Source organism: Dama dama, chromosome 4 (genome assembly GCF_033118175.1).
Source record: "Dama dama isolate Ldn47 chromosome 4, ASM3311817v1, whole genome shotgun sequence".
Taxonomy (NCBI): Eukaryota; Metazoa; Chordata; class Mammalia; order Artiodactyla; family Cervidae; genus Dama; species Dama dama.
Window position 1 is genome coordinate 49,386,835 of NC_083684.1, and position 25,744 is coordinate 49,412,578.

Genomic DNA, 25,744 nt, shown 5'->3' on the forward strand with positions numbered 1-25,744 from the left:
CTAGTAGGCCTTGCATAGGTACTTACATCAGCTGCCCCAAATGACTTTTTTTTCCCTTTTGTTTTCTGTAACTATACTCATTTCCTTTTCTTTTGTTATTTGTTATAATTTGTTGAATTACAGTCAGCATAATGCTGAGGGGAGGGAGAGGAGTACAGTGGTGACAAGGGGAGAAGGGATGCCGTGTCCCTACATCTTACTGTTTCACTGTTTATTGTGAAAAGCATATTTTCTGTATTTAAACATATAGAAAAGTTGCAAAAAGAATATAAAGAACTCCTAGAAAGATTCACAGAAAACTGACTAATTGCTAACATTTTGCCACATTGCTTTACGTTTTTTCTCTCTCTACATATATATGTATTTTTATTGTCATTATTTCTATTTGAGAGTAAGTTGCAGCCACCATATCCCTTTATTCTTAAATATTTTATTGTGTACTTCCTAAAAGCAAAACATCTATGTAGATTTCCCTGGTGGTCCAGTGGTTAAGACTTCCCCTTCCAATGCAGGGGCTGCTGTTCTGATCCCTGACCTGGGAACTAAGATCCCACTCAAAACATAAAATAGAAACAATATTGTAACAAATTCAATAATGATTTTTTAAATGGTCCACATTAAAAAAGAACTATGTACACAATTGCAGTACAATTTTCAAACTGGGAATTAATATCAATACAATGCTATTACCTAATTATCAGATCTATGAAAATTTCCATACATCCCAGTGGCCCAGGACTCCGGAATTCCATGCCCAAAGAGCCTCAAGCCTATTTCTTCTTCTTCTTTTAATATTTATTTAGTTATTTGGCTGGGCCAGTCTTAGTTGAGGCACAAAGGCTGTGTCATGTTCCCTGACGAGGGATCAAACCTGGGTCCTCCGCACTGGGAGCACAGAGTCTTAGCCAGTGGGCGACCAGGGGAGTCCCACCTCAAGCCTGTTTCTAAATAGGCCTCCATAGGCCTCTCTTCCCACGTCCACCATCGTGAAGCATGACACATTGCCACTAACAGGATGTTTTTCCTTAGGCGTGAGTGTGACTTCAAGAGGCTGTTTGGAGGAATGTGGACAGAAATGACCACACAGATGGGGCCTTCACACTGTTGGAAAGAGCTGAGAGTGGGAAGAGAAGAGGGACTGGGCCAAGGTTGGGGGTGGTGTTCCCCCTTCACCATCTTCTGACATGGAACTCCAAGGAGTCAGAGAAGTCTACATTTGACCTGGTCTTCCCAGCCAGTTTGAAGGTACAGTTCATCTGTTGCTGTTGTTCCGTTTCTAGGTAATGTCCGACTCTGCGACCCCATGGGCTGCAGCACGCCAGGCTTCCCTGTCCTTTCCTGTCTCCCGGAGTTTGCGCAGACTCATGTCCACTGAGTTGGTAATGTCATCCAGTTTATCTAGAAAAATAAAATAGCATTTTATTTAATCTCTTATTGCTTGAATTATAACTGTTAAACATTTCGACATATGATACATGACCCATTTGTAATTTGACCCTGCTCCACCATGGAACACCCTGTGTAAAAGAACAAACACTTCTCAGGACAGTCTTAGGGTGATCTGGTCCCCACAGGCGTTCACCTGAGGAGGTAATCTGCAAGCTGACTCCTGTCTCCACATTGCCCCTGGGAGAATCGGGAGTGTCAGTGGCAATGCCTCCCAGCTTCCCTTGCCTGCAACCACTCAGTTTGGTGACAAGCTCCAGGCTTAGTGCTCAGCATTTTCAACAACAGTGCAGAATCCAAACTGGCCAGTTCCTCATTCTTTCCACTCTCTACCTCTGGAATATCTTTTCTTTATAATTTATCTAATTTCCTTGAACAGCTTGATATTTGACCAACAAAATAGACGTTTCTTTCTTTCTTTTTTTTTTTTTTTTTTTTGGCCACACCACTCAGCATATGGGATCTTTGTTCCCCAACCAGAGATCAAACCTTCACCTCATGCAGTGAAATCTCAGAATCTTAACCAGTGGACCGTCAGGGAAGACTCTTTGGAGGTTTATCTCCCTCTTATTTGTTTAACACACTACTACTACCACAGCTACTGTTGCTGAAAGGTATGCATGGGGGGGTCTGGATGCTCACCCCTCAAAAGTCAAAAAGCAGGCCAGGTTGGTGGAAAGTTTGCTTTATTTCAGATGCTGGCAACTGGGGGGGAGGGTGGTGGACATCTGTCCAAAGGCTGACAAGCAGGGGGTAAGAGCTTTTATAGACAGAGTGGGGATTGGGGTCACATGCAGAAACAACACAGTCCTCTCCAACAGTCATCTTCAGTTGGTCATCAGTGGTCTGATTAGCATCATGTTGGTTGTTTTAGGTACAGTTAATCTTCAATTCTGGGTGCATTTGTTCCCATTTCTTTGCAGCTCAAGTCCAAGTACAGTCTGGTCATTGTGTAGTTAACTCCTCCAGCTGGTGTTTTGATATCTATAAGACAGCTCACAGGATATGGCTCAGAATATTATCTATAACCCTTGAAAAAGAACTGAACGTCCTTGACTGTTCTTAATGACTACATTATTATTATTTAGTCTCCTTAGACTGTTTTGCTTTGCTTCAGCATTTTTCACTTCTCTGATTAAACTTATCCTTTGACTGAAGTTTCCCACAGGCAAAAGGAAGGCAGAGAACACGGTGGGGGGGCAAGAACCATACAGTCCTGCTCTGTCTCAATACTGCCATCCACACTGCCACCACTGCCCCTGGTCAGCACAGGGTCCTAAGGCTCATTTTCTTTTCCCAGAACACTCTAAATCCAAAAGATATTGTAGGGTATGCATCTTACCAACTCTAATGTACACTCATGTCCAAGACACTTTGGAATTCCAACTAAGTAAATAACACCAATACGGTGCCCAGATCTTAGAAGTGAGGTGTACCTGGGAAAATGAGCAATTCTTTAAGATATTACCCCATGAAGTACTTCTAACTTTTAATGTTGCTTAGAGGTAAGTGTGTAAATGTCACTTTTGATAATGTAATACTTTCGGTAAGACAGCCAAAAACATCCAAATTTAATTACTGCCACATAATTTACACAATTACTAACAATATGAGTGAGTGATAATTGCTCAGTCATGCCTGACTCTTTGCAACCCCATGGACTGTGTAGCCTGTCAGGCTCCTCTGTCCATGGAATTCTCCAGGCAAGAATACTGGAGTGGGTTGCCATTTCCTTCTCATAATACAGGAACATATAGTTTATTGTTATGTAATTTATTGGGGTTTTTTTCATTATTTTGCTTAGTTTTTAACTTTTGTCCTAAAATTACTTTCTATAAATGTCATATAAACTCTAGGGAGTTCTCTGGCAGTTCAATAGTTAGGACTCAGTGCTTTCACCGATGTGGGCCCAGGTTCAGTCCGTGGTTGGGGAACTAAGATCCCATAGACTGCTGCGGTATGGCCAATGTGTGTGTGTGTGTATGTGTCTGTGTGTGTGTTATATATATTCATGCATGCTCAGTCATGTCCGACTCTTTGTGACCTCATAGGCTGTAGCCCGCCAGGCTCCTCTGTCCATGGAATTTTCCTGGAAGGAATATTGGGGTGAGTTGCCATTTACTCCTCCAGGGAATCTTCGCTTCCCAGGGATTGAACCCCCATCTCCTGCAGCTCCTGCATTGTCAAGTGGATTCTTCACACTGAGCCATCTGGGAAGCCAGGTTATATCTACATAAACTTTAAAAGTTGTTCCATTGTAATTTGTTTCTTTTTATGATGCTTTGAATCTCCAGAAAAAGGCAATTTTTATGAAAGTGTTTTGCAACAATGCATTGATCAGTTACTGCATCATTTTTGTTTGCCAATAGTTATTCCTGTTACTTACCATGATTTACTTATTTATATGTTCAATAACCCTGGTCAACTATCAGAACACAAAATCAGTTAAGATACACAATAGAGCAAAAACAGGAATTTTTCCCACAAAGAAGTAAAGCAGAATCAGTTCCTAAGTAGGCCATTTTCTCTTCTAGCTAGGTGCTGTAACAGAAAGAACTGAGGTTTGGACTGAAAATACGTGAGTACAAGTCTTGACTCCACCATCATCCACCTGAGGTCAAAACCTTCTCTGGCCCTTGATTTTCCCAGTGTAAAAAGAGGCGTGTACTGATACTGATTCTCTGCTCTACCACACCTGAAGTCATATGAAGATCAATTGATAAAATGCTTTGTTAACAGTATATGAATATGCTATTTGTGATTATCCCACAGCATGCAAAATCTGTTCATTGGATCATGATCCCTCATGCTGCAGTGGTGTGGCAGACTGTAGGAACAGTCCTCTCTCTTTACTGAAATTGTACATTGAGAATAATTACCTCCTTAAATTTTGCACCCTACCTTGATGCCTACCTTGTCTCACCCCAGCCGTGGCCCTGATTCCTTGGAGGGAGACCCAAAGCCTGCAGCTGTAGGAATAAGCCAGTGTAATTGTTTCCTGGTCTAGTGTGCTCTGGTGCTGAAGGGATTCCATCCTAGGATTCCATCCTAGAGGGATTGACCTACTACATCCCCCTCCATTCCTCTGCACTGGGCTCACAGTGTGGGCCTCGAAGTCATTGAATTTTAACTTCACGTCCCATCTTGTCTTAAGTCTTTGCTCTCTGCAAACTTTACATCTGCGCATACATTTCAGGGGGAAAAAAAGTGCAAGAGCACCTATGGACCTCTGTTGTAGATTCTCTTTGGAACTTTGAGACTGTGGGTTCATGTACCCCACCAAACTTGGGGGATTCTGGACCACTGGTCTTTGATATATTTTCCCTCCATTTTTGGAACTCCAACTACACATATATTACACAACTTGATATTGTTTCACAAGTCACTGAGATTCTGTTCATCTTTTTCGACCATTTTCTCCCTATACTTCATTTGAATAATTTCCACCAACCTGTCTTCAATTTGACTCTGCTGTGTTCTGCAGTTCCATTCTGCATTAGGTCTATACCATGGATGCATTTGATAATCCTTAATCCTGGCCTTACTTATAAGACATGGCCATGCCCATTTGGATTTCAACAGAAAGCTTTATTTATTTATTTTGGATTTTAATAGAAAGCCATACTTATTTCTGGTTTTTCCAGTATGTATGGATGTGAGAGTTGGACGATAAAGAAGATGGAGCACCAAAGAATAGATGCTTTCGAACTGTGGTGCTGGAGAAGACTCTTGAGAGCCCCTTGGACAGCAAGGATATCAAACCAGTCAATCCTAAAGGAAATCAACTCTGGATATTCATTGGAAGGACTGAGGCTGAAGCTGAATCTCCAATACTTTGGCCACCTGATGTGAAGAGCTGACTCATTGGAACAGACCCTGATGCTGGGCAAGACTGAAAGCAGGAAAAGGGGGAAACAGAGGATGAGATGGTTGGATGGCATCACCAACTCAATGGACATGAGTTTGAGCAAACTCCAGGAGATAGTGAAGGACAGGGAAGCCTGTTGTGCTGCAGTCCATGGGGTCACACAGAGTCAGACGTGACTGAATGAATGAACAGCAAGAAAACTTTATGAGTTCCACAAGTCTATCTTAGTTGCAAGACCCGACTTCAAACTAGTACAGAAATTTCTGCCTAAAATTCTGTTAATAGCTAAAACTCTCAGTTGGGTTCCCTGAAGTCTCGCCCTGCATATATTCCTGTTAGAAGTCAGCCAGGACTTTGAGAGGAATTTATATGCAGATTTTGTAGTTACTCTCTGTGACTCGCTCCCTTCTGGGATGTCCTCCATCAGTTTTCAATTTTAGGGCAGTTTTGACAGTCCTAAAATCTCATCTCAGTCTTCAGCTAGTAAGACCACCACTTTAAAAAATAATTTTTATTGAAATATAGCTGATTTATACTGTTGTGTTAGTTTCAGGTATAAAAGTGATTCAGTTACTCTGTTTTAGATTCTTTTTTAGACTCTTTTCCATTATAGATTACTATAAGATACTGAGTATAGTTTGTTTTTTGTTTTTTGATTCTTTTTCATTATAGGTTATTACAAGATATTGAGACTAGTTCCCTGTCACTTTCTAATTTAGCTCTATTCTACCATGTGTCTTGTGTTGCTAAAAAATAGAAGTGCCCTTAGTGGAAAAGCCTGATAAATTGGAAGTAACCAAGTTTCTTTCCCTTCTTACAAGACTCATATTCCCTGCCATCTTTAGATTGCTCACAAGTGCCTTCAAGCAATAGCATTTAAAAGAGGTTTTTGGTCTAGGGTTAATCACTGTTATCAGGAGATAAGTCAGTTCAATACAAGATACTATCATTTCCAAAGCTAAAACCTCACTTTCCATAGCATTTTAAAGGAGTTATTCTTCCTTAGACACTTAATTGTAGTAAAATCATATACAGTGAAGATAAATCTTTCTAGTTTTCACTGTGTAAAATATACATAACTGAGAAATTTACCATTTTCACCATTTTTAAGTGGTGTTAAATATACTCATACTGTCGTATAACCATCACCATCATCCACCTCCAGCACTTTTTCATCATCCCAAACTGAAATTCCATATCCTTGAAACAAAATTCCCCACTACCCGCTCTGTCTAGGGTTTCCCCGGTGGCTCAGCAGTCAAGAATCTGTCTGAAATACAGATGACACGGGTTAAGCCTGAGTCGGGAAGATTCCCCTGGAGAAGGAAATGGCAATCCATGCCAGCATTCTTGCCTTAGAAATCCCATGGACAGAGGAGCCTGGTGGGTTACAGTCCATGAGGTCACAAAAAGGTATAACAGGACTTAGCAGCTAAACAACAACCACAAAAACCCCTGCCTGTCCCCGACTCCTAGTAACCACCATTCTATTTTCTGTCTCCATGAATTTGACTGTTCTAGTACCTCATATAACTGGTATCATACAGTATTTGTCCTTTTGTTAGAACACTTCCTTGTCAAAATTAATGAACTCCTGGTTAAAGATAGCTGCGGTCTTTTGTTTGTTTGTTTTTACTATTGACTGATTGATTGATTTGATCACACCAAGTCTTAGGGGATCTTTGATTTTCATTGTGGCAGGTGGGATCTTTAATTGCAGCATGTGGGATCTAGTTGCTTGACCAAGGATTGAATCCTGGCCCCCTGTGTTAGGGGTTTGGAGTCACAGCCACTGGACCACCAGGGAAGTCCCTAAAGATGATTGTTTAACCCACAGTTTTATCCCCATGCCCTCCCCATACACCACTAAAATAATAGTAAAGGAGGTAAAAGTTGCAACAAGAGATGGGAAACGACCATCCACAATGAGCCAGGAAACCACCAAGAGATAAGAATTTTCAGCAGATTGCAGTCAGGCAGCCTCCTGGTGATGATCAGGGGGCCTTTTGGCAATGGTTACAAAGGGGCTTAGTCAGCTTCAGAGGTGACCAGGTTTCTGAGGTGACCAAGGCTCTTCTGTGGCCTTGGTACAAGGTCTCGCACCTGTGGCCTTGGAGCAGGACTCAACAGAACCTACTGTATAGCACAAGGAAGTCTGCTCAATGTTATGTGGGAGCCTGGATGGGAGAGGGATTTGGGGGAGAATGGATACTTGTGTGTGTGTGGCTGAGTCCCTTCACTGCCCACCTGAAACTATCACAACATTGTTATGGGGAATCTAAAACAATAAAATAAAAAACTGGTGAATAAAACCAAAAACAAGCAGACTCACAGATAAAGAGAACAAACTAGTGGTTACCAGCGGGTGAGGGAGAAGGGCAACACAAGGGTGAGGGCAAAGGAGGTAGAAACTACTGGGTGTAAGACAGGCTCAAGGATGTATCATACAACATGGGGAATATAGCCAATATTTTGTAATAACCGTAAGTGGAAAACTAACCTTTAAAACTTTTTTTCAATTTTTTAAAATTTTAACTAAATAAAAGAGTGGCCTCCCACCTGATCACCATCAGTGAAGTCCTTCCATCAGTGAGTCCACTACAAACACAAAGGCCCAATCACAAGGATGATTCATGATCTCATTCTTACAAATGCGCCAGTGGTCACCAGACTTCAGTGAAAGCCTCCAACACGAAAGACTCACTCTAAAATAAGCATACAAAATCAAGGCCAAGAAGCAGGTGTTAGTCCCTCAGTTGTGTCTGACTTTTTGGGACCCTGTGGACTATTGCCTACCAGGCTTCCCTGTCCATGGAATTCTCTAGGCAAGAATGCTGGAATGGGTAGCTATTTCCTTCTCCAGGGGGTCTTCCGGACCCAGGGATCGAACCCAGGCCTCCTAGATTGCAGGCAGCCAGCAGGGAAGCCCATGGGAAGTCCCCAAGAAGCAAGGGGAACTGTTAATACAGCAAAGAATATACATAGTCAAAAACAGGCACCACCAGGACATATCAGGCCTACCTTACAATGCATATAGCCTTGGACTTCTGTCCTGCATGAAGGAAATAAAAGCAATTCAGGAAAATAATTTTTAAATATCTCTAAGTATTTGTTCTGTGAAATAAATCTTCATTTATTATAGCTGGAAATTAATAGTGAATGTCTACAATGGATGAATCAAGAACTGATGCTATAAGCATATTATTTAGAGATGCAGATAACCACCAGGAGAAGCAGCTAAAAAGAATTAGAGGCCTCCATAGGTCCATGGCTGGGGAGAGGTAGGCTAGGAATAATTGCTATGCTTCCTAAGCCCTTCTGCATGTTATGAAGGTTTAACCTTATGCGTGTACTAGTGGCACTTTGATTTTTTTTTTAATTTTTTTCAAAGAAAATGACTTCACGATTTTTTTTCTCATGTACTATTGTTTCATTCTGGAATTTTCCAATTAAGCTTTTGGCTAAACACATACATATGATAATGATAATTATTCAGGAAACTGGGAGATTTGTAAAAACATTGTGCGCCATTAGAGTAATCAAGCTCGGCTCTAACACATCTTGGCTTTTCAGGATAATTAGACCACACTGGAGGCCCAGATGGGGTGAATGAGAAAGCCATGGGTGTCTGCCATAGAGAACCACTCAACTGGCAATTGAAATTTGCATGTTAACTTAGTACACAACAAGAAATGAATAAAAATGCTTGGATTTGGGGCAAAATGTTTTATTTTAAAAACCAAACTTAGAACATAGGTGCAGTGATGGATGTCCCACACAACTCATTTAAGCCTTCATGTATGAAAACAATCTTCAAAACTACAAGTAGTTTCTTCTATATCTTCTGGTTTTTTGGTGTTTTTTTTAAAGGTCACCTCCCACTGTGAGTATTTTTGCTGTAAATTCACAAAATATGAAAAAAAAAAGAGAGAGAGAGAAACTATGGGCTGTAGCTCGCCAGGCTTCTCTGTCCATGGAATTCTCCAAGCAAGAATACTGGAGTGGGTAGCCATTCCCTTCTCCAGGGCATCTTCCCAACCCAGGGATTGATCCCAGGTCTCCTGCGCTGCAGGCAAATTCTCTACTGTCTGAGCCACCAAGGAAGCCCCACGGGGGGAAAAAAAACAACTATTAATTCATCTGACAGATATTTTGCATGTCTGCTCTGTGCAAGGCCCTGAGTTGGTGCTCAGAATGCAATGGTGGAAAGGCACATATAGTCCCTGCTCTAGGTATAACTTACAGAATATGCATATGGAAACAAGCAATTTCACCACCACGTGGTTAGCACAAAGGCCTTAGTACAGGTCGGATAGGATCACGTGAGAGGAGCAACTGTTTCAGATGCTTCTCTCAGGACATCAGTGGGGAGCTCCTGAACTGACATGGTACCTAGGCTGAGAGCTGCAGTGGGAAGGCTCAGAACGAAAATCTGATAGAAGTTTAACATGGCTTGTGGAATAGAGGACAAAGGCTGCGAAGTGGAGAGAACGGGGACAGTGAGATGGGAGAGTTAAGCAGGAGCCAACTTCCACAGGGTCTTGTAAACAACATACCCTGGCTTAACTCGAAGAATAAGTAAGGTTGAGGGGAGAGGCTTGCAGGCCAGTTCTGGCATCATCAGATTTGCATTTTAGAAACATTTTCCTCAGATAAACTCATTATAGATTAATTTTCATTATTTTGGAAAGATAAGACTTTCCAATCAGACCCACTTCTTACCCATTTCTATTGCTTGTTGTTAAGATCAAGGGACAAATATTTGAATAATGCTAAGAACATGTAATTAACTATAGAGTACTAAATTTTCTAAGATTTTATTGGAGTACTGCTGCTTTAAATGTTGTGTTAGTTTCTGCTGCACAGCGTAGTAAACCAGCCATACATATACACATATCCTCTCTTTTTTTGGGGGGGAGGAAGCTTACCATTTAGGCCACACAGAGCATTGAGGAGAGTTCCCTGTGCTATACAGTCTAGAGTGCTATTAATGTATAAAGTGCTTTACCGTAGGCACTCCCACTGCATATACTTAGGTTACAGAGGGAAATGTGGTCCTGATCTTGCCACTCTGACCTTGTATAATGGGAGATACATAACTCAGAGGGCTACTATAAATTGAAACAATGAAATTATGTCTTCTGTGCATTTAGCTATATGAGTTCAAAAACCACGCTCTGAAAAGGGATAGTAATAAAGACAGTAACAATCACACTCATGTGCATGCAGCCAGAGCAAACAGGGGATGGAAACCATCCTCCACATCGGCATTAGTTAGTCTGTTTCAGTGCATTTCTCGTAAAATAAACATCTCACTGTGCTGAAAGTGGCTCAGGTATTTGAAGGGACGTATTTTAAAAGAAAATCATAGCCCTGAAAGGCCAGTCAAAAATGCCATATGTTAACTGAAGGACTAGCAGCCCATCCCAATTCTGGAGCAAAAACTGGCTATGAGGGTATAATAGGCATATTCCTAATAGATATAAATATGGCCCCCAAATCTTTCAAGGGCTTCCCTGGTGTCTCAGATAGTAAAGAATCAGACTGCAATGCAGGAGACTTGGGTTTGTTCCCTGGGTCAGATCCCCCGCAGAAAGAAATGGCAATCCACTCCAATATTCTTGCCTAGAGAATTCCACAGACAGAGGAGCCTGGCAGGCTACAGTCCATGAGGTCACAAAGCATCAGACATGATTGAGCCACTAATACTTTTCACTTTCACTAAATCTTCCAAATTCTACTTCCAGTTAAGCTGTTAAAAAGTCACAACAGAGCACCTCTTCTAGTATAAATGTAGGGAAAAATTTGATAAAGTACTTTACAGTTATCAGAAATTAGTCTGAAGAATGTAAATTCTAGAGAAGGAGGACAAGACTTCAGAGATGAGGAGGGATTAGTGGCCAAGGGGGGCACTGGCCAAGTCTGGGCACAGCCTAGCAGATGATGGGAACTTCCATAGCCAGAGTTCTCTGCTTGGTTAAGACACCACTGGAAAAAAAAAAAAAAAAAAGAAGACACCACTGATAAATTAAACATCTCTGTGGGCTAGAGAAGCAGAGAATAAAACATAAAAGAACTTAAAACATAGAGCTAGGGACTTCTGTGGTCATCCAGTGGTTAAGAACCTGCCTTCCAATGCAGGGAACATGGGTTTGATATCCCTGGAAGGGGAACTAAGATCCCATATGCCATGGGGCAGCTAAGCCTGTGCTGCAACTACTGAAGCCTGGGGCCTAGAGCCCATGCTCCGCAACAAGAGAAGCCACTGCAGTCAGAAGCCCTTGCATGGCAGCTAGGGAGCAGACCCTGCTTGCCACAACTAAGAAAGCCCAAGTACTCCAACAAAGACTCAGCACACTCAAAAATTAATTAGTTAATTTAATTAGACTAAATTAAATTTGAAAATACATTGGTTCTTTAAAGCAAAAGCAATAATGTCTTGTGGGAGCTTACACACAGAAATAAAATATATGACAATAATAATACAAAGAGAGGATGTAAATAGAATTACATTAAGGTCCATACATTGTTTATAAAGTAATAAAAAGATAATTCAGTCTAGACGACAGTAAGTTATGGATGCATTTTATAATTTCTAAGGCAACCACTAATATAAATGCAAAAAAGTAGAGCTAGATTTCCAATAGAGGTGGTAAAAATGAATAATAAAAATTATTTGATTAAGACCAAAGAAAGCAGAAAAGAACAAATAAACAAAAAGTAGAACAAAACAAAAGAACAAAGGAAAACAAATAGTAAAAAGGTAAACTTAAATGTAATCATATCAGTAATTATGTTAAATATAAATGGACTAAATATTCCAAGTAAAAGTTGCTGCTGCTGCTGCTGCTAAGTCACGTCAGTGTCCGACTCTGTGTGAGCCATAGACGGCAGCCCACCAGGCTCCCCCATCCCTGGGATTCTCCAGGCAAGAACACTGGAGTGGATTACCATTTCCTTCTCCAATGAAAAGTGAAAAGTGAAAGTGAAGTCGCTCAGTCACGTCCGACTCTTAGCAACCCTATGGACGGCAGCCTACCAGGCTCCTCTGTCCATGGGATTTTCCAGGCAAGAGTACTAGAGTGGGTTGCCATTGCCTTCTCTAAGAAAAAGTTAGGACTTGTCAAATTGAATATAAATAGAACATTTAGTTATACGCTATTACAAAGCACACATTATAAATAAAAGGATACAGATAGATGAAAGTCAAAGGATTAAAAAGATATGCCAAGCAACACTAGTCATGAGAAAGCAGTTATAGCTCAATTAGTATCAGGTAAATCACCTGAAAAAAAGTGTTTCATAATGATTGTTTTCATAGACATTTCAAAAGGGTTGCTTCATCAGGAGAGAGTAACAATCCAAACTGCATGCACTAAATAACAAAACTGATAGATATAAAAGAAAAATAGATAAATCTATACTCATAGAGGTTTTTAACATACCCTTCTCAGTAACTGATAGAACAAGCAGAAAAAAAAAATCAAAATATTTGAAGAACATTCTCAACAAACTTTTATAAAATACTACACTTAACAACTGCAGAATACACATTCTTTCTAAGTGCCTATGGTGAAGCTGAAACTCCAATACTTTGGCCACCTGATGCGAAGAGCTGACTCATTTGAAAAGACCCTGATGCTGGGAAAGATTGAAGGCAAGAGGAGAAGGGGATGACAGGGGATGAGATAGTTGGATGGCATCACCGACTCAATGGACATGAGTTTGAGTAAATTCTGGGAGTTGGTAATGGACAGGGAGGCCTGGCATGCTGTGGTCCATGGGGTCGCAAAGAGTCGGACACGACTGAGTGACTGAGCTGAACTGAGAACATTCATTAAGAAGTCAGGCTGTAAAACAAGTAATAAATTCAAAGGACTGCATGCAGAGCATAATCTCTGACCATGATGGAAATAAATGAGAAATTATTTTAAAAAAGGCAACTATAATATTCTCCAATGTCTGGAAATTATGCCACACACTTGGAAATAATTTATGGGTCAAAGAAGAAATCACATTGGAAAGTTAGAAAACATTTCTAACTGAATGGTAATAAAAACAATGCATATCAATCATGTGGGATATAGCCAAGGTGGTTGTTCGAAGGAAACTTACAGGTTTAAATGCTTATGCTAGAAAAGAAGAATTCTTTAACATCCATAATTTAAGCTTCTACCTTAAGAAGCTGAGAAAATAAGAGCAAATTAAAACCAAAATAACTAGAAGGAAAGAAATAATGAAGATAACAGAAGTCAATAAAATGGAAAACAAACATAGATAAAATTAACAAAACCCAATCTAGTTCTTTGGAAAGATCAATAAAACTGATAACCCCCTAGCAAGACTGATAGAGGGAAAAAAGAAAGAAGACTCAAATTATAGGGGAAACATCACTGCAGAGCCTACAAATGTTAAAAGTTTGTTAACAGGTTATTATGAATAAGTTAATACCAATACATTCCACAACTTAGATCAAATTTCTTTTTAAAAAAACAGGGAAATTGATAGAAGAAACAGAAAATCTCAGAAGTTCTACTGTATGAATATCAAGTTTTACAGAAAAGAAACTTATTAAATGGGGATCAAATTCACTAACACTTGCTAAAGTAAGATGTGATCACAGAAAAAGACTTTAGGAAATTGTTGCAGTATGCTTGTGCTTAGTCATTTCAGTCGTGTGTGACTCTTTGAGATCCCATGTACTGTAGCCCACCAGGCTCTTCTGTCTGTGGGATTAGCCAGGCAAGAATACTGGAGTAGGTTGCCGTGCCCTACTCCAGGGGATCTTCCCCACCCAGGGATCGAGTCTGCGTCTCCTGGGTCTCCTGCAATGCAGGTGGATTCTTTACTGCTGAGCCACCAGGGCAGCCCAGGGAATTGTTGACTCTACCTAAATTTTACTTGCTGCAAGAAAGTATTTGTGGAGATTGGGAATGACATATTTACAGATCTATGTATAAAATAGATAACTAATGAGAACCAGATGTACAAGCTGGGTTTAAAAAAGGCAGAGGAACCAGAGATCAAATTGCTGACATCCATTGGATCATAGAGAAAGAAAGGGAATTTCAGAAAAACATCTACTTCTCTTCACTGACTATGCCAAAGCCTTTGACTGTGTGGACCACAACAAAATGTGGAGAATTCTTTAAGAGATGGGAATTCCAGACCACCTTACCTGCCTCCTGAGAAATCCGAACACAAGTCAAGAAGCAACAGTTAGAACCTTACATTGAACAACTGACTAGTTCAAAATTTTGAAAGGAGTACAAGGCTGTATATTGTCATCCAGCTGATTTAACTTATATGCAATGTATATCACACGAAATGCCAGGCTGGATAAACCACAAGCTGGAATCAAGATTGCCAGGAGAAATATCAACAGTCTCAGATATGCAGATGATACCACTTTAAAGGCATTAAGTGAAGAGGAACTAAAAAAGAGTCTCTTGATGAAGATGAATGAGGAAAGAAAAAATGCTGGCTTAAAACTCAACATTCAAAAAACTAAGATGATGGCATCTGGTGCCATCATTTCATGGCTAATAGAAAAGGAAAAGTAGAAGCAGTGACAGATTTTATTTTCTGGGGCTCCAAAATCACTGTGGGATGGCGACTGCAGCCATGAAATTAAAAGACGCTTGCTCCTTGGAAGGAAAGCTATGACAAACTTAGACAGTGTATTAAAAATCAGAGGCATCATTTTGCCGACAAAGTTTCACATAGTCAAAGCTACAGTTTTTCCAGTAGTCATGTATGTATGTGAGAGTTGGACCATAAAGAAGGCTGAGCACCAAAGAATTGATGCTTTCAAACTGTGGTGCTGGAGAGGACTCTTGAGAGTTCCTTTGACAGCAAGGAGATCAAGTCAGTCAATCCTAAAGGAAATCAACCCTGATTATTCATTGGAAGGACTGATACTGAAACTGAAGCTCCAATACTTTGGCCACCTGATGCAAAGAGCTGACTTATTAGAAAAGACCCTGATGCTGGGAAACATTGAAAGCAAAAGGAGGTGAGGGTGGCAGAGGATGAGATGGTTAGATAGCATCACCAACTCAATGGGCATGAATTTTGAGCATACTCCAGGAGATAGTGAAGAACAGGGAAGCCTGGCATGCTACAGTCCATGGGTTTGCAAAGAATTCAACATGACTTGGCGACTGAACAACAACATATGAGAACCTATTGTGTAGCACAGAGATCTCTACTCAGTGCTCTGTGATGGCCTAAATAGGACGGAAATCCAAAAAAGAGGGGATATACATATACACAAAGCTGATTCACTTTGCTGTACAGCAGAAACTAACATACATTGTAAAACAACTGTATTGCAATAAAAATTTTAAAAGGAAAGAAAGAAAGGACAGACTTGCGAGGCTGCTGCAAAGAGTGTGTTTAGTGGACAGCTTTCAATCCAAGTCCATGCTCAGAAGTCCATGCTTTTCCTGGGTGGCCGAGGCCAGTGACGGTATAGCAGGAGTCCTAGGGCCTGACAGTTTCTGTCTGATGTGGGACTATTCTAAAGAGTAATCTTTGCTCCAGGATTCCTGTTAGGTTGACTCGAGATTTTGTCAAATCTGCAAATTCTGCTTGCTCCATCCTGCTTCCACTCCCATTTTCACAGGCATTACCTCCAATAAACCTCTTTCATTCCTGTCTCAGTATCTATTTCTGAGAAGAGCGAAGTGACACACACGCTGAATTTAGAACTCCTAAGGTGTGGCTCCTCCAAAGTATGTAAAATGACTGACCCAGGCATTTGTCTTTCTTTTTGCATCATTCAGGAAATGCATTTGACTGCTAGTTAAGAGAGACTTAAAATAATGCTGACACAAGTAAGATAGTTGACAGGCCAAGTTGGTAAGGTGGCTCCACGGTGTCAAGAAAGTCCCAGCCTTCTAGGCACTCCAGCCAGTCAGGTGAATGAAACATGGGGTCTAGACTAGACCAGACCAGGCAAGTGGCCACTCAATGACCCTAGATGATGCTACATGAAACAGAATTACTTAGTCATGCCTCTTCCAAAAACTGTGAAACATAACAAAAGGTAATTGTTTTAAATTACTGAATCTTAGGGTGGTTTGTTATATAGCAGAAGATAGCCAGAGCACATCTCCTAACTAATAGAGAGGAAAAAATTACCATAAAATCTTATATGTAATACCTTGATACAGTAGTATTTGGAAATTGTTACTTTCTTGCTTTATTTTTACATGCTGCCTGGTTTTTTCTTTTAAAGAAGTCTTCATACTCATGTTTGTATCTAGCTTTTTATCTTAAATATTCTCTTATGTATAACTGATTCACTTTACCGTATACCTGAAACTAACAGGTTAGTTTTGCAAAGCAACCATATGGAATTTTATATATATATATTTATATATATATATATATATATATATATATATATATATATATATATATATATTCTCTTATAAGCCTGTGCCCATTTGCCATGTAACTTTAAAGAGTCATAAAATGAGGAGACATACTTTTTATTATGATACAATTCACATAAATCCACTTTTTCAAGTGTAAAAGTTAGAATCTTCATAACGTAGTGTAACTACCACCACTATCTAATAATTCCAGACATTTTCATCACCCCAAAGAGAAACCATTAGCAGTCACTCCCCATTCCTAGACCCCAGCCATAACCCCCAGCCCCTGGCAACCACTAATCCATTAATCTATTTTATGTCTCTATGGGTTTTCCTACTCTGAACATTTCATATCAATGGAATCATATGGTACGTGGTTTTTGTGTCTAATTTCTTTCATTTAGTGTAACGTTTTTAAGGTTCACCCATGTTGTAGCACGTACCAGTACTTCATTCATTTTATGGCTATAATATCCTATTGAATGGGTACATATATTTAGTTTATGCGTTTATTAGTTAATAGATATTTAGGTTGTTCCCACTCTATTATAAATAACACTGCTATAAACATCTGTGTAAAAGTTTTTTGTGGGATACGTATTTTCACTTTTCATGGTCACATACCCAGGAATGGAACAGTGGCATCATATGGTAACTTTATGGTCAACTTTTTGAGGAACTGTCAAACTTTCCCGAATAGGATGCACTACTTAACAATTTTTCCACAACCTTACTAACACTTGTTCTTGTCCATCTTTATAATTACTAGCCATCCCAGTAGGTAGGAATTGGCAGCTCACTGTGGCTTTGATTTGCATTTCCCTAAAGATCAATGATGTTAAGCATCTTTTTCTGTGCTTTTTTTGGCCATTTGTATATCTTCTTTGGAAAAATGTCTATACAAATCCTTTACACATTTTTTTAAATTTACTTTTCATTGAAGTATATTTGATTTACAATGTTGTGCTAATTTCAGCTGTATAGCAAAGTGATACATACATACATATACATTCTTTTTTAATATTGTGTTCCATTATGGTTTACAAATTTTAATCCAGAAATTTGTTTTTCAATTTAATGTGTTATAACTTCTGTTAAAGACTTGTTTACATATTCTTTATATATCCTGAATCTCTTATCAGATCTATGATTTGCAAATAGTCTCTCCCATTCTGTGAGTTGTCTCTTCACTTTCTTGATAATGTCCTTTGAAGCACAAAAGTTAATTTTTATGAAATCTAATTTACCTATTTTTCTTTGATTGTTTGAGCTTTTTGTGGCATAGCCAAGAAATCGCTACCTAATCCAGGTCAAGAAGATTTACCCCAATGTTTTCTTCTATGACAGTTGTCTTCAACCTTTTTGGCACCATGGATCAGTTCCTGGAAGATAATTTTCCATAGACCAGGGTGGGTGGAAGAGATGGTTTTGGGATGATTCAAGTGCATTACATTTATTGTGCTCTTATTTCCAATCTAATACTGCCACTGATCTGACAAGATCTAACAGTCCACAACCCAGAGTTTGGGGACCCCTGTTCTAAGAATTTTATAGTTTTAGCTCTTACATTTAGGTCTTTGATTTATTCTCATTTTTATCTATACTGTGGAAGTGATTTTGAATCTTGTTTGTCAAATGGAGATGGAATAAAGAGACTTTCATATCAAACAGGAATGGTTAGAGGTGGGAGAGTGACACGTATGTTCTGAGAAGCAATGAATTCAGCATGGCCAGAGCCTAAGGCACACAGAGAATATGTTGGGAGTTGCAATGAATAACCAGGGGCATACCAAAAGACACTGAGGTGCAGGAACCTTCTTTCTCCCATATTCTCCATTACCCAATCCCCAAGCAAACACAAATGTAAGTTAAAAAAAAAAGTGTGCCAGCTAGAAACGTAACTTTGGACAAGCCTCCCATCCTTTTCATCTCCTCTTCCAACCTGACTGCCTCTCCAATGTAGAAATTCTAGACTTTCTATTGTTGAAAACATTCAATGGAGAGGTAGCTTTTTTTTTTTTTTTCTGTAGGCCAGCAGACATAACTGATGGCTCTTAAGCAGGGGAGCAACATGGGATTCGGGTTTTCAGAAACAAAGGTAGTGAAAGGTGCCACTTTCTCAGCCTTTTTCTAGTACCTAAGTTAGAGATTCACATGCATGATACACTATGGGCTATCACACTGATCAGCTGCACTTATGCACAGTTCCTGGTGCCCTAGGGTGCAGGAAGCCATGAACTGAAAACATAAAATAGAATGAGCAAGATTGGTGATTGACTGGGTGCAGCCAGATAAGGATTCTGATTTCAAGACTGGACACCTGAGTGAGTCCTGGGGCCAGTGTTAAGGACAGAGAGCGTGGATAAAGGCAGGTTTATTGGGGGGAATGGAGTGGATGCATATATTTTTGAACATGTTGAGCTGGAAGTGCCTCAGGGACACCCAAACAACTGTATCTAGTATATGTACCAGTGTGACCCTGGAAGTCAAGAGATCTGGAATGAAGATGTAAATTTGGGAATTAGTTAAAATATGAAAAAGGATGCCCTCACTCAGGAAGCATGGAAGATAAGCTAGGTCCAAGGCCTGGAAGCAGGAGGAAATAACAGAAGTAAGAGTTCAGCTCCTTAGCAGGAAACTTGTACTGAAGCAGGTATTTCATAGTCTTCCTTCGAAGCTCTTGTGAACCAGACCCAACACAGCCATTAGTCTTCTGTACTACTTCCCTCTCTGTTTCCTGCCAGGCTTCTCACCATTTGTTCACTCAGCTCACCAGACATCCTACCTATGCTCTGCCTTCATCCAACTTCATCCAACTTACAGAAAAGCTGCTCTGTTCTAGGTTCTGATCATATAGTAGTGACCAGAGTAACATCGGGAGAATGCAATGGCAACCCACTCCAGTACTCTTGCCTGGAAAATCCCATGGGCGAAGGAGCTTGGTAGGCTGCAGTCCATGGGGTCGCGAAGAGTCAGACATGACTGAGAGACTTCACTTTGACTTTTCACTTTTCTGCACTGGAGAAGGAAATGGCAACCCACTCCAGTGTTCTTGCCTGGAGAATCCGAGGGACGGGGGAGCCTGGTGGGCTTCCGTCTATGGGGTCGCACAGAGTCGGACACGACTGAAGCGACTTAGCAGCTGCAGCAACAGCAGAATAACATCCTTATCTCAAAATGTTTAGATTCTAGTGAACGGGACAGAGAGGCCCAACTAAACATACTAGAGGGAGATGGGACCTCCCTGGTGGCTCAGCAGTAGAGAAGCCACCTGCAATGCAGGACACATGGTTCCCCTGAAGAATAAAATGGCAACTGACTCCAGTATTCTTGCCTGGGAAATTTCATGGAAAGAGGAGCCTGGTGAGCTATAGTCCACAGGGACACAAAAGATCAGACACAACAGAGCGACTAAACAATTAGAGGAAGATAAACGCTATGAAGAAAAAGAAAGCAGAGCAAGGGCATGTAGAGTGATTCAGGTGGTATCATGATAAATAGGACAATAAAGACTCATGTGCAGAAGCAACATTTGAGTAGAGATCTGAATGAAGTGGGCAAGTTTGAGGTGAAAAAGGGATGGCCAGAACAGAATGGTGAAGCAAGGAAACAAGGAACTAAATCATGTATGTCTCTATAGGGCAAAGTAAGGAGTCTAGCTAGCTTTCATTCTGTGTGACATGAGCTCACTGGGGAGAGGAGTATTGAGTAGAGGAGGGATACAATCTAACTTCGATCTTAACAAGATCCCTCTGGCTGCTGTGTTGAGAATTATGGGGACAAAAGCAGAGGTAGAAGGGCCTTCTAGGAGGCTGTTTCAATAATTCTGGGTGGTTTGTTGTAGGGCAGAGGTGGAGATGGCGAGAAATGATCAGATTCAGGATACAGTCTACACTTGAAAAGGATAGAATTTTGCAGTCAGAACAGATACAGGTCTGAGTGAGAAGTCCCACTATTATAAGGATGAACAGTTGCGTGGCAAGATTAGGTTTAGAGGGGAAATCTTCAGACACACAAACTTGCCAATTAAACATTCAACTAAAGATGCTGAAGAGGCTGTGGATATCCCCTGACATATAAGTAAAGAAAGGATTTGGGAGCTGTTTAGCCATCAGCCACTGTAGTCACCCCCAACTGTGCACCCTGAGGGAATTCAGAATGGAGAAAAGGTTTACTAACATTAAAGAAATGATTTCAATGAGCCCAGACTCCAACTTCTTCCCATACACAGAAAAGTGTTGAATTCATTAACTTGAGATGTCTGGTTTTTCTTTAAGAGTAATCTTTTGATGTTAAACTACCTGGGTTTGTTGTTGTGCTGTTTTTCAAGAACTCCTATATATCCTGGCTCCTCCCTTACTTCTTCCCAGCAGTCCCTCAGAGCTGAGAGGCTGTCTCCAGAGTTAAGTCCTCAGCAAACCCCCCCGGAAGAAAGCACAATTCTCATGCTGAGCTTTTTTTTTTTTTTTTTTAAGTTAACAGTGCTATGGCTACAATGAATCCAGAGTTCACAGAACTGAACAAAACTGCAGCCAGTAGGATTCGGTCTGTGAGAAATGGTACTGAAAGCAATGAGAACCATTTGAAAGCTTTGGACAGAATCCCACGTCTGAGCAGCGAAGGGGAGTAGAGGGGAGACTCGCTGGGTAACAGATGCTGTAATGACGGCTCCAAGAGGGGCGCAGTTGCTTCCAAAGGAAAATGACCAGGTCTCAGAGGTGCTCACCAAGAGCTTCGAGGCACGTTAGAACTTTCCAGCTAGAGGGATCCGCTTTTGCAATGACACCGGACTCAGGACGGGTTTCAAAGGGTCTGGAAATGGCGTAGGCCACAGCGGAGGTCAAGAGGACCGCGCGCGGCGCCACGCCAGCCCACAGTATCCTTACATTCCGAGGCTCCTGGCCTATCCCTGGATCTCCTCTCAGGCCTCGGGGAACGACAGCGACACACCAGGCCAGCCACACTGCTAGGACTTCCAAGGCCGCGAAGGAGCCCTGAGCCACCGGCCGCCAGACGAGTCTCGCGAGAGCTCGGCCTCCCCGTCCAGCATGCCCCGCGCCGCCGCCGCTGCCGCCGCCGCCGCCGCCGCGCCGCGGCTTGAGGGCGGGAGGCTGGGGGAGGGTAGCGGAGCCGGCGCCGCCGCCATGTTGGGTCTGAGGCGGCTGCTGTAGGCGCCGACGGAGCAAGTGGGCGAGCGGAGCGGCCACAGCGGCGTGGGATCTGCCTCTCTGCGAGCGGCCGGGAGCGGCGGCGGCGCCGGCGCCATGAGCGGGGGCACCCCTTACATCGGCAGCAAGATCAGCCTTATCTCCAAGGCGGAGATCCGCTACGAGGGCATCCTCTACACTATCGACACCGAGAACTCTACCGTAGCTCTCGCCAAAGGTATGTCGGGGCGGGCCTCGGGGTGGGAAGGCGGGCCGAGCGCTCGGGGCTGCGCCGAGCTCTCGGCTCGCGACCTCCTCGTTCCCTCCCTGCTCCCTTCCTGCTCCCTCCCCGCTCCACCGTCCTCCTTGGGGGGCCGCTCCCTTCCCTCGGTCCCGGCCCCGGCGTCGCGGGCCGGGCCGGGCCGCGGCCTCCCCGGGGCTCCCAGGCTTCCGCCTTCAATCCGGGGACTAAGGACCGCGGCCGGGGCGGGCGGGGCAGCCCTGAAGTCCGAGAACGGGCCGAAGAACACAGAGATACGCGTCTTCCAACTCCTAAATTCGGTGGTTCTGTCTTCTTAACCACCAAACAAAGCCTGAGTATTCAAAGAATTTTTCCGCCCAGCCAGAATTTAAAGCTCTGATTTGCTGATTTTCCAGCACCCATTTTCTCGCGTTTTTAATTTCAATTCGTTGCATATTCCTCAGGTGAACTTTAAGTAATGTGCCCAAACTTTGGGTTTCCCCTGCGACGCAGACGGCCTCGAAATGCCATTGGTACCTGGAGCAGATCACATCCCACTTGTTTCCTGTGTGGTATTTACCTGTTAAACCGGAATCCTTCTCCAAACCTGTTGTGCAACCATGTCTTTTCAAATGTTCGCTGCTCTCCTTTCGGCCTTGTTTTTGGAAATCCGATGGGAAGAAGGGTGCCAGCTTTTTCCGGGTCCCTTGTTCCCAGGGTAGATCTAAGTGGTCAGTGGGAGCTGACCGACCCCCGTGGAGGCTCTCTGGTGTCGGAGAGGAAGGTGTCCACCCCAAAGTACGTATCATCGCCCAGTCTTGGGGGTTTTGTTTCCGTTCACAAGTCTGGGTTTTTGTTCCACCAGGAAACCAGGAGGAAAATAAACTTTAGCTCCTGATCTTGAAAAAAACCTCACAAGTTTTGGGAACATGTAGGAGAGGGAAGCAAGATAACTAAGGTCATTTTCGCAGCACATCTGGGAGAGTTATAGAAAGAATAGCATGGTAAGGAGAAAAGTCCGGCGATAGGAAGAAAATTTTCTAAATCTGTTTTTAAGAACAAGATTAGTCTTTGACCGATAGGAGAGTCATTTCGCGGTATCACGCAAATATTTAAAGATACTTTTTGGATTCCCTGGTACATCCTTTTTTAAAACACTCTTGTTGGGACAAATTTTCTATCTAGGTAGGGAGTCTTAAAATTATTTTCTCTAAATTTTCTTTCCTCTCCTCTCCCACCTGTCCCCCCTCGCCCCGCGTGCGTATTTAGCTGTATAGTTTTAATTTTTATGGTTTTGTGGAATCGTGAAAAGGGCCCTCTGAAGTTTTTGATGAGAGCCACATACAAGCTGAAAACAGTATTTCTCATTAAAGTGGTTTAATAGTTTTTTTTGTTTTTTTTTTTAAAGCATTGTTTGGCCCAATCTCGCTTTTAAGGTTTCTTGCCAGGTTAGTGACTTATCAGTGAGTTGGCTGTGGTACCTTACTCTAACCCTTACAAAGAAAAGAACCTATGCATTTTTAAGATTTCTAATGTATTCATTTGTCTTTTTAAAAAAAAAACAACCTGTAAATACTTTCTTTTATGCAAGAACCTAAAAGCATCTATATAGCAATGAAAAGTTTTTTTTAATCATTGATTTCATTTATATCTGTTCTTATTATGGCTTTGATATGTAATCCCATGTACGTAATATATTCTTTTTTTCCAAAGAAATTTGAGTTGTTGAATGTATAACAAAGGTTTGGGAATTGTGTTTGCAAAAATTGGAGTTACCAAATGTGGATATTATTCTGCTTAGCAGTTTCTAATCTAAAACTGCTTTGTAACTGTCCAGTAAACAACCAGGTACTTATTTCAGATTTCAGAATTAGAAGTGGGAAGTTTGGTGTTAAGATTTTAGAATTTACGTGATTTGTTAAGTAATTTGATAACCGAAATTCCACCTTTTTCAAAATTTGAATGAAGAGTGACAGTCTAACGGATGAAACGAAAAGTTTATTCATGGATTTTAGAATACAGTGTGTTTAGAATACAGTATGTATTTGCATTTAGAGATCCTTGCTAACTCTTTTTAAACTATGAATTGAGTTATTTCTTTAACATTCTTAGAATTCTATTTAGGACGTTAATCCTTTTCCCCTTTAGAGAGAGGTTTTTTCCCCCCCCCCCCTCAGTGTGAAATATAACCACACATGTTGTAAAGATACATGGATAAAAATGAAATATTTTTAAACAAAGGTCCTTGTAACTGCCACCCAGGGAAAGACAGGCTTTGCCAACATCCCACAAGCCTCCCACCCCTGCATCTTCCCATCAACAACTGCTGCCTTCTTAAGCTAGATAGAAATGTTATTCTGATATTGATTGTTTTATCACTTAAGTTACATCTCTGAATGATAAGAGTTTGTCCCTGTTTAAACTTTATATAAATGTAATCATGTTGCATATATTTATTTTGGCTTTTATTGTAACAGTATTCCATCATGCATATAACTTGTTTATCTGTTTCTCCTGTTACTTTGGATATTCTGAAGCTATTCAAATTGTTTAGTTTTTAGCAATTATGAACAATACCTTTGTGTTTGAGTTTACTGATACATGTTTATGTAATTTTCTTTATGCTGTGTACTTTGAATTGCAGGATTGTGGGGAGTATGTCTTTGTTAGATGATGAAGAACTTTTCCAAATTAATTGTTTACTAATTTTTATTTCAGTTATTAGTAAAGTATATGAGAGTTATAGTTCCACATCTCTCACCAACAGTAATACTTGTAACTACCACTTTTATCAGGTATTTTAGTTCTATCCAATCAGGTATTTTAGTTAGTATCAGGTATTTTAGTTCTATCCAGCTGGTGGGTATGTATTTGTACCTGGTTTTAATCTTCCTGATTACTAGTGAGGTAAACACCTTTTCATATCTTGGTCATTTGGATTTCATCTTTCATGAAGTGCCTTTGAAATCTTTTGCCCGTTTTCCTGTTGAGATGCATGTTGTTTTTTTTCTTGAGTTCAGTATTCAGAATATGAATCCTTTACTGGATGTATCTGTTGCAAGTATCTTTTCCCATTTAATGGTTTCTTTTGGTGAATAGAAGTTATTCCTTTTATTGTAAATATGTTACCACTCTTTTCCATTGTGACTAGTGTTTCTTGTCCTTTTTTTTTTTTTAAGGCACTTTTCCCTACCCCAGGGTCAGGGACTGACTTTGATTATCTTTTCAAAACTTTTCTACTTTGCCTTTTCACATTTAAGCCTATAATGCCCCTGTAATTGATTTTGTGTATGTTGTGAGGTATTTAAATCTTTAAATTTGGTAAGGAAGTCACTTGGCTTATATGGTCCAGATTATAATTTAGGTTCTTTACTTGGATATTACTTACAATTTAAATCCATCTGAAGCTATAAAATACTCTTGATATTTTGGGCTAGCTCTCTTTGATGTAGTATATAATTATGATGACCATATGGCCTGTTTTGCCCTGGTGGAAAGTCCTTGTTTGTGCCTGTTATTTTGGCTAAATTGTTAAAACATCCTTTTTCTCTCTTGAAATTCTTGCAGTTTGGATAATAAATTGTATGGTACCACTGTATGTAATCAAAAGCCCAGTGCCAGAGGTACTGCCAAATAGGTGTTATCTTTTATTTCTGCT

At 40.9% G+C, this 25,744-nt stretch overlaps 2 protein-coding genes across 5 annotated transcripts in view; one reads left to right on the forward strand and one right to left on the reverse strand.

The window, feature by feature from the left end:
- On the reverse strand, nt 1–21,964 carry LOC133055054 (uncharacterized). Its single transcript, XM_061140531.1, has 3 exons — nt 21,923–21,964; nt 21,425–21,863; nt 1–1,398 (listed from the first exon to the last, which is right to left on the reverse strand). The coding sequence occupies exons 1-3, from the start codon at nt 21,962–21,964 to the stop codon at nt 1,277–1,279; spliced, it is 603 nt and encodes a 200-aa protein (XP_060996514.1). The 3' UTR covers nt 1–1,276.
- Nucleotides 21,811–25,744, forward strand: part of LSM14A (LSM14A mRNA processing body assembly factor) — a 52,624-nt gene continuing 48,690 nt past the window's right edge. For 3 of the 4 annotated variants that reach the window (XM_061138970.1, XM_061138972.1, XM_061138973.1), the window contains exon 1: nt 21,811–22,083. In XM_061138970.1, coding sequence (XP_060994953.1) covers nt 21,963–22,083 — 121 coding nt within the window. In that variant the 5' untranslated portion in view covers nt 21,811–21,962. The remainder of the gene's footprint in view (nt 22,084–25,744) is intronic. The other variant, XM_061138971.1, reaches the window with a different exon arrangement.

Excerpts from the sequence above, each read along its gene's own strand:
- LOC133055054 (XM_061140531.1), bottom strand. The coding sequence starts at position 21,964 with ATGGCGCCGGCGCCGCCGCCGCTCCCGGCCGCTCGCAGAGAG. Across the intron at positions 21,864-21,922 it reads TCCCGGCCGCTCGCAGAGAG|CAGCCGCCTCAGACCCAACA; the intron begins GCAGATCCCACG and ends CGGCGCCTACAG. Across the intron at positions 1,399-21,424 it reads AACGTGCCTCGAAGCTCTTG|ATAAACTGGATGACATTACC; the intron begins GTGAGCACCTCT and ends TTATTTTTCTAG.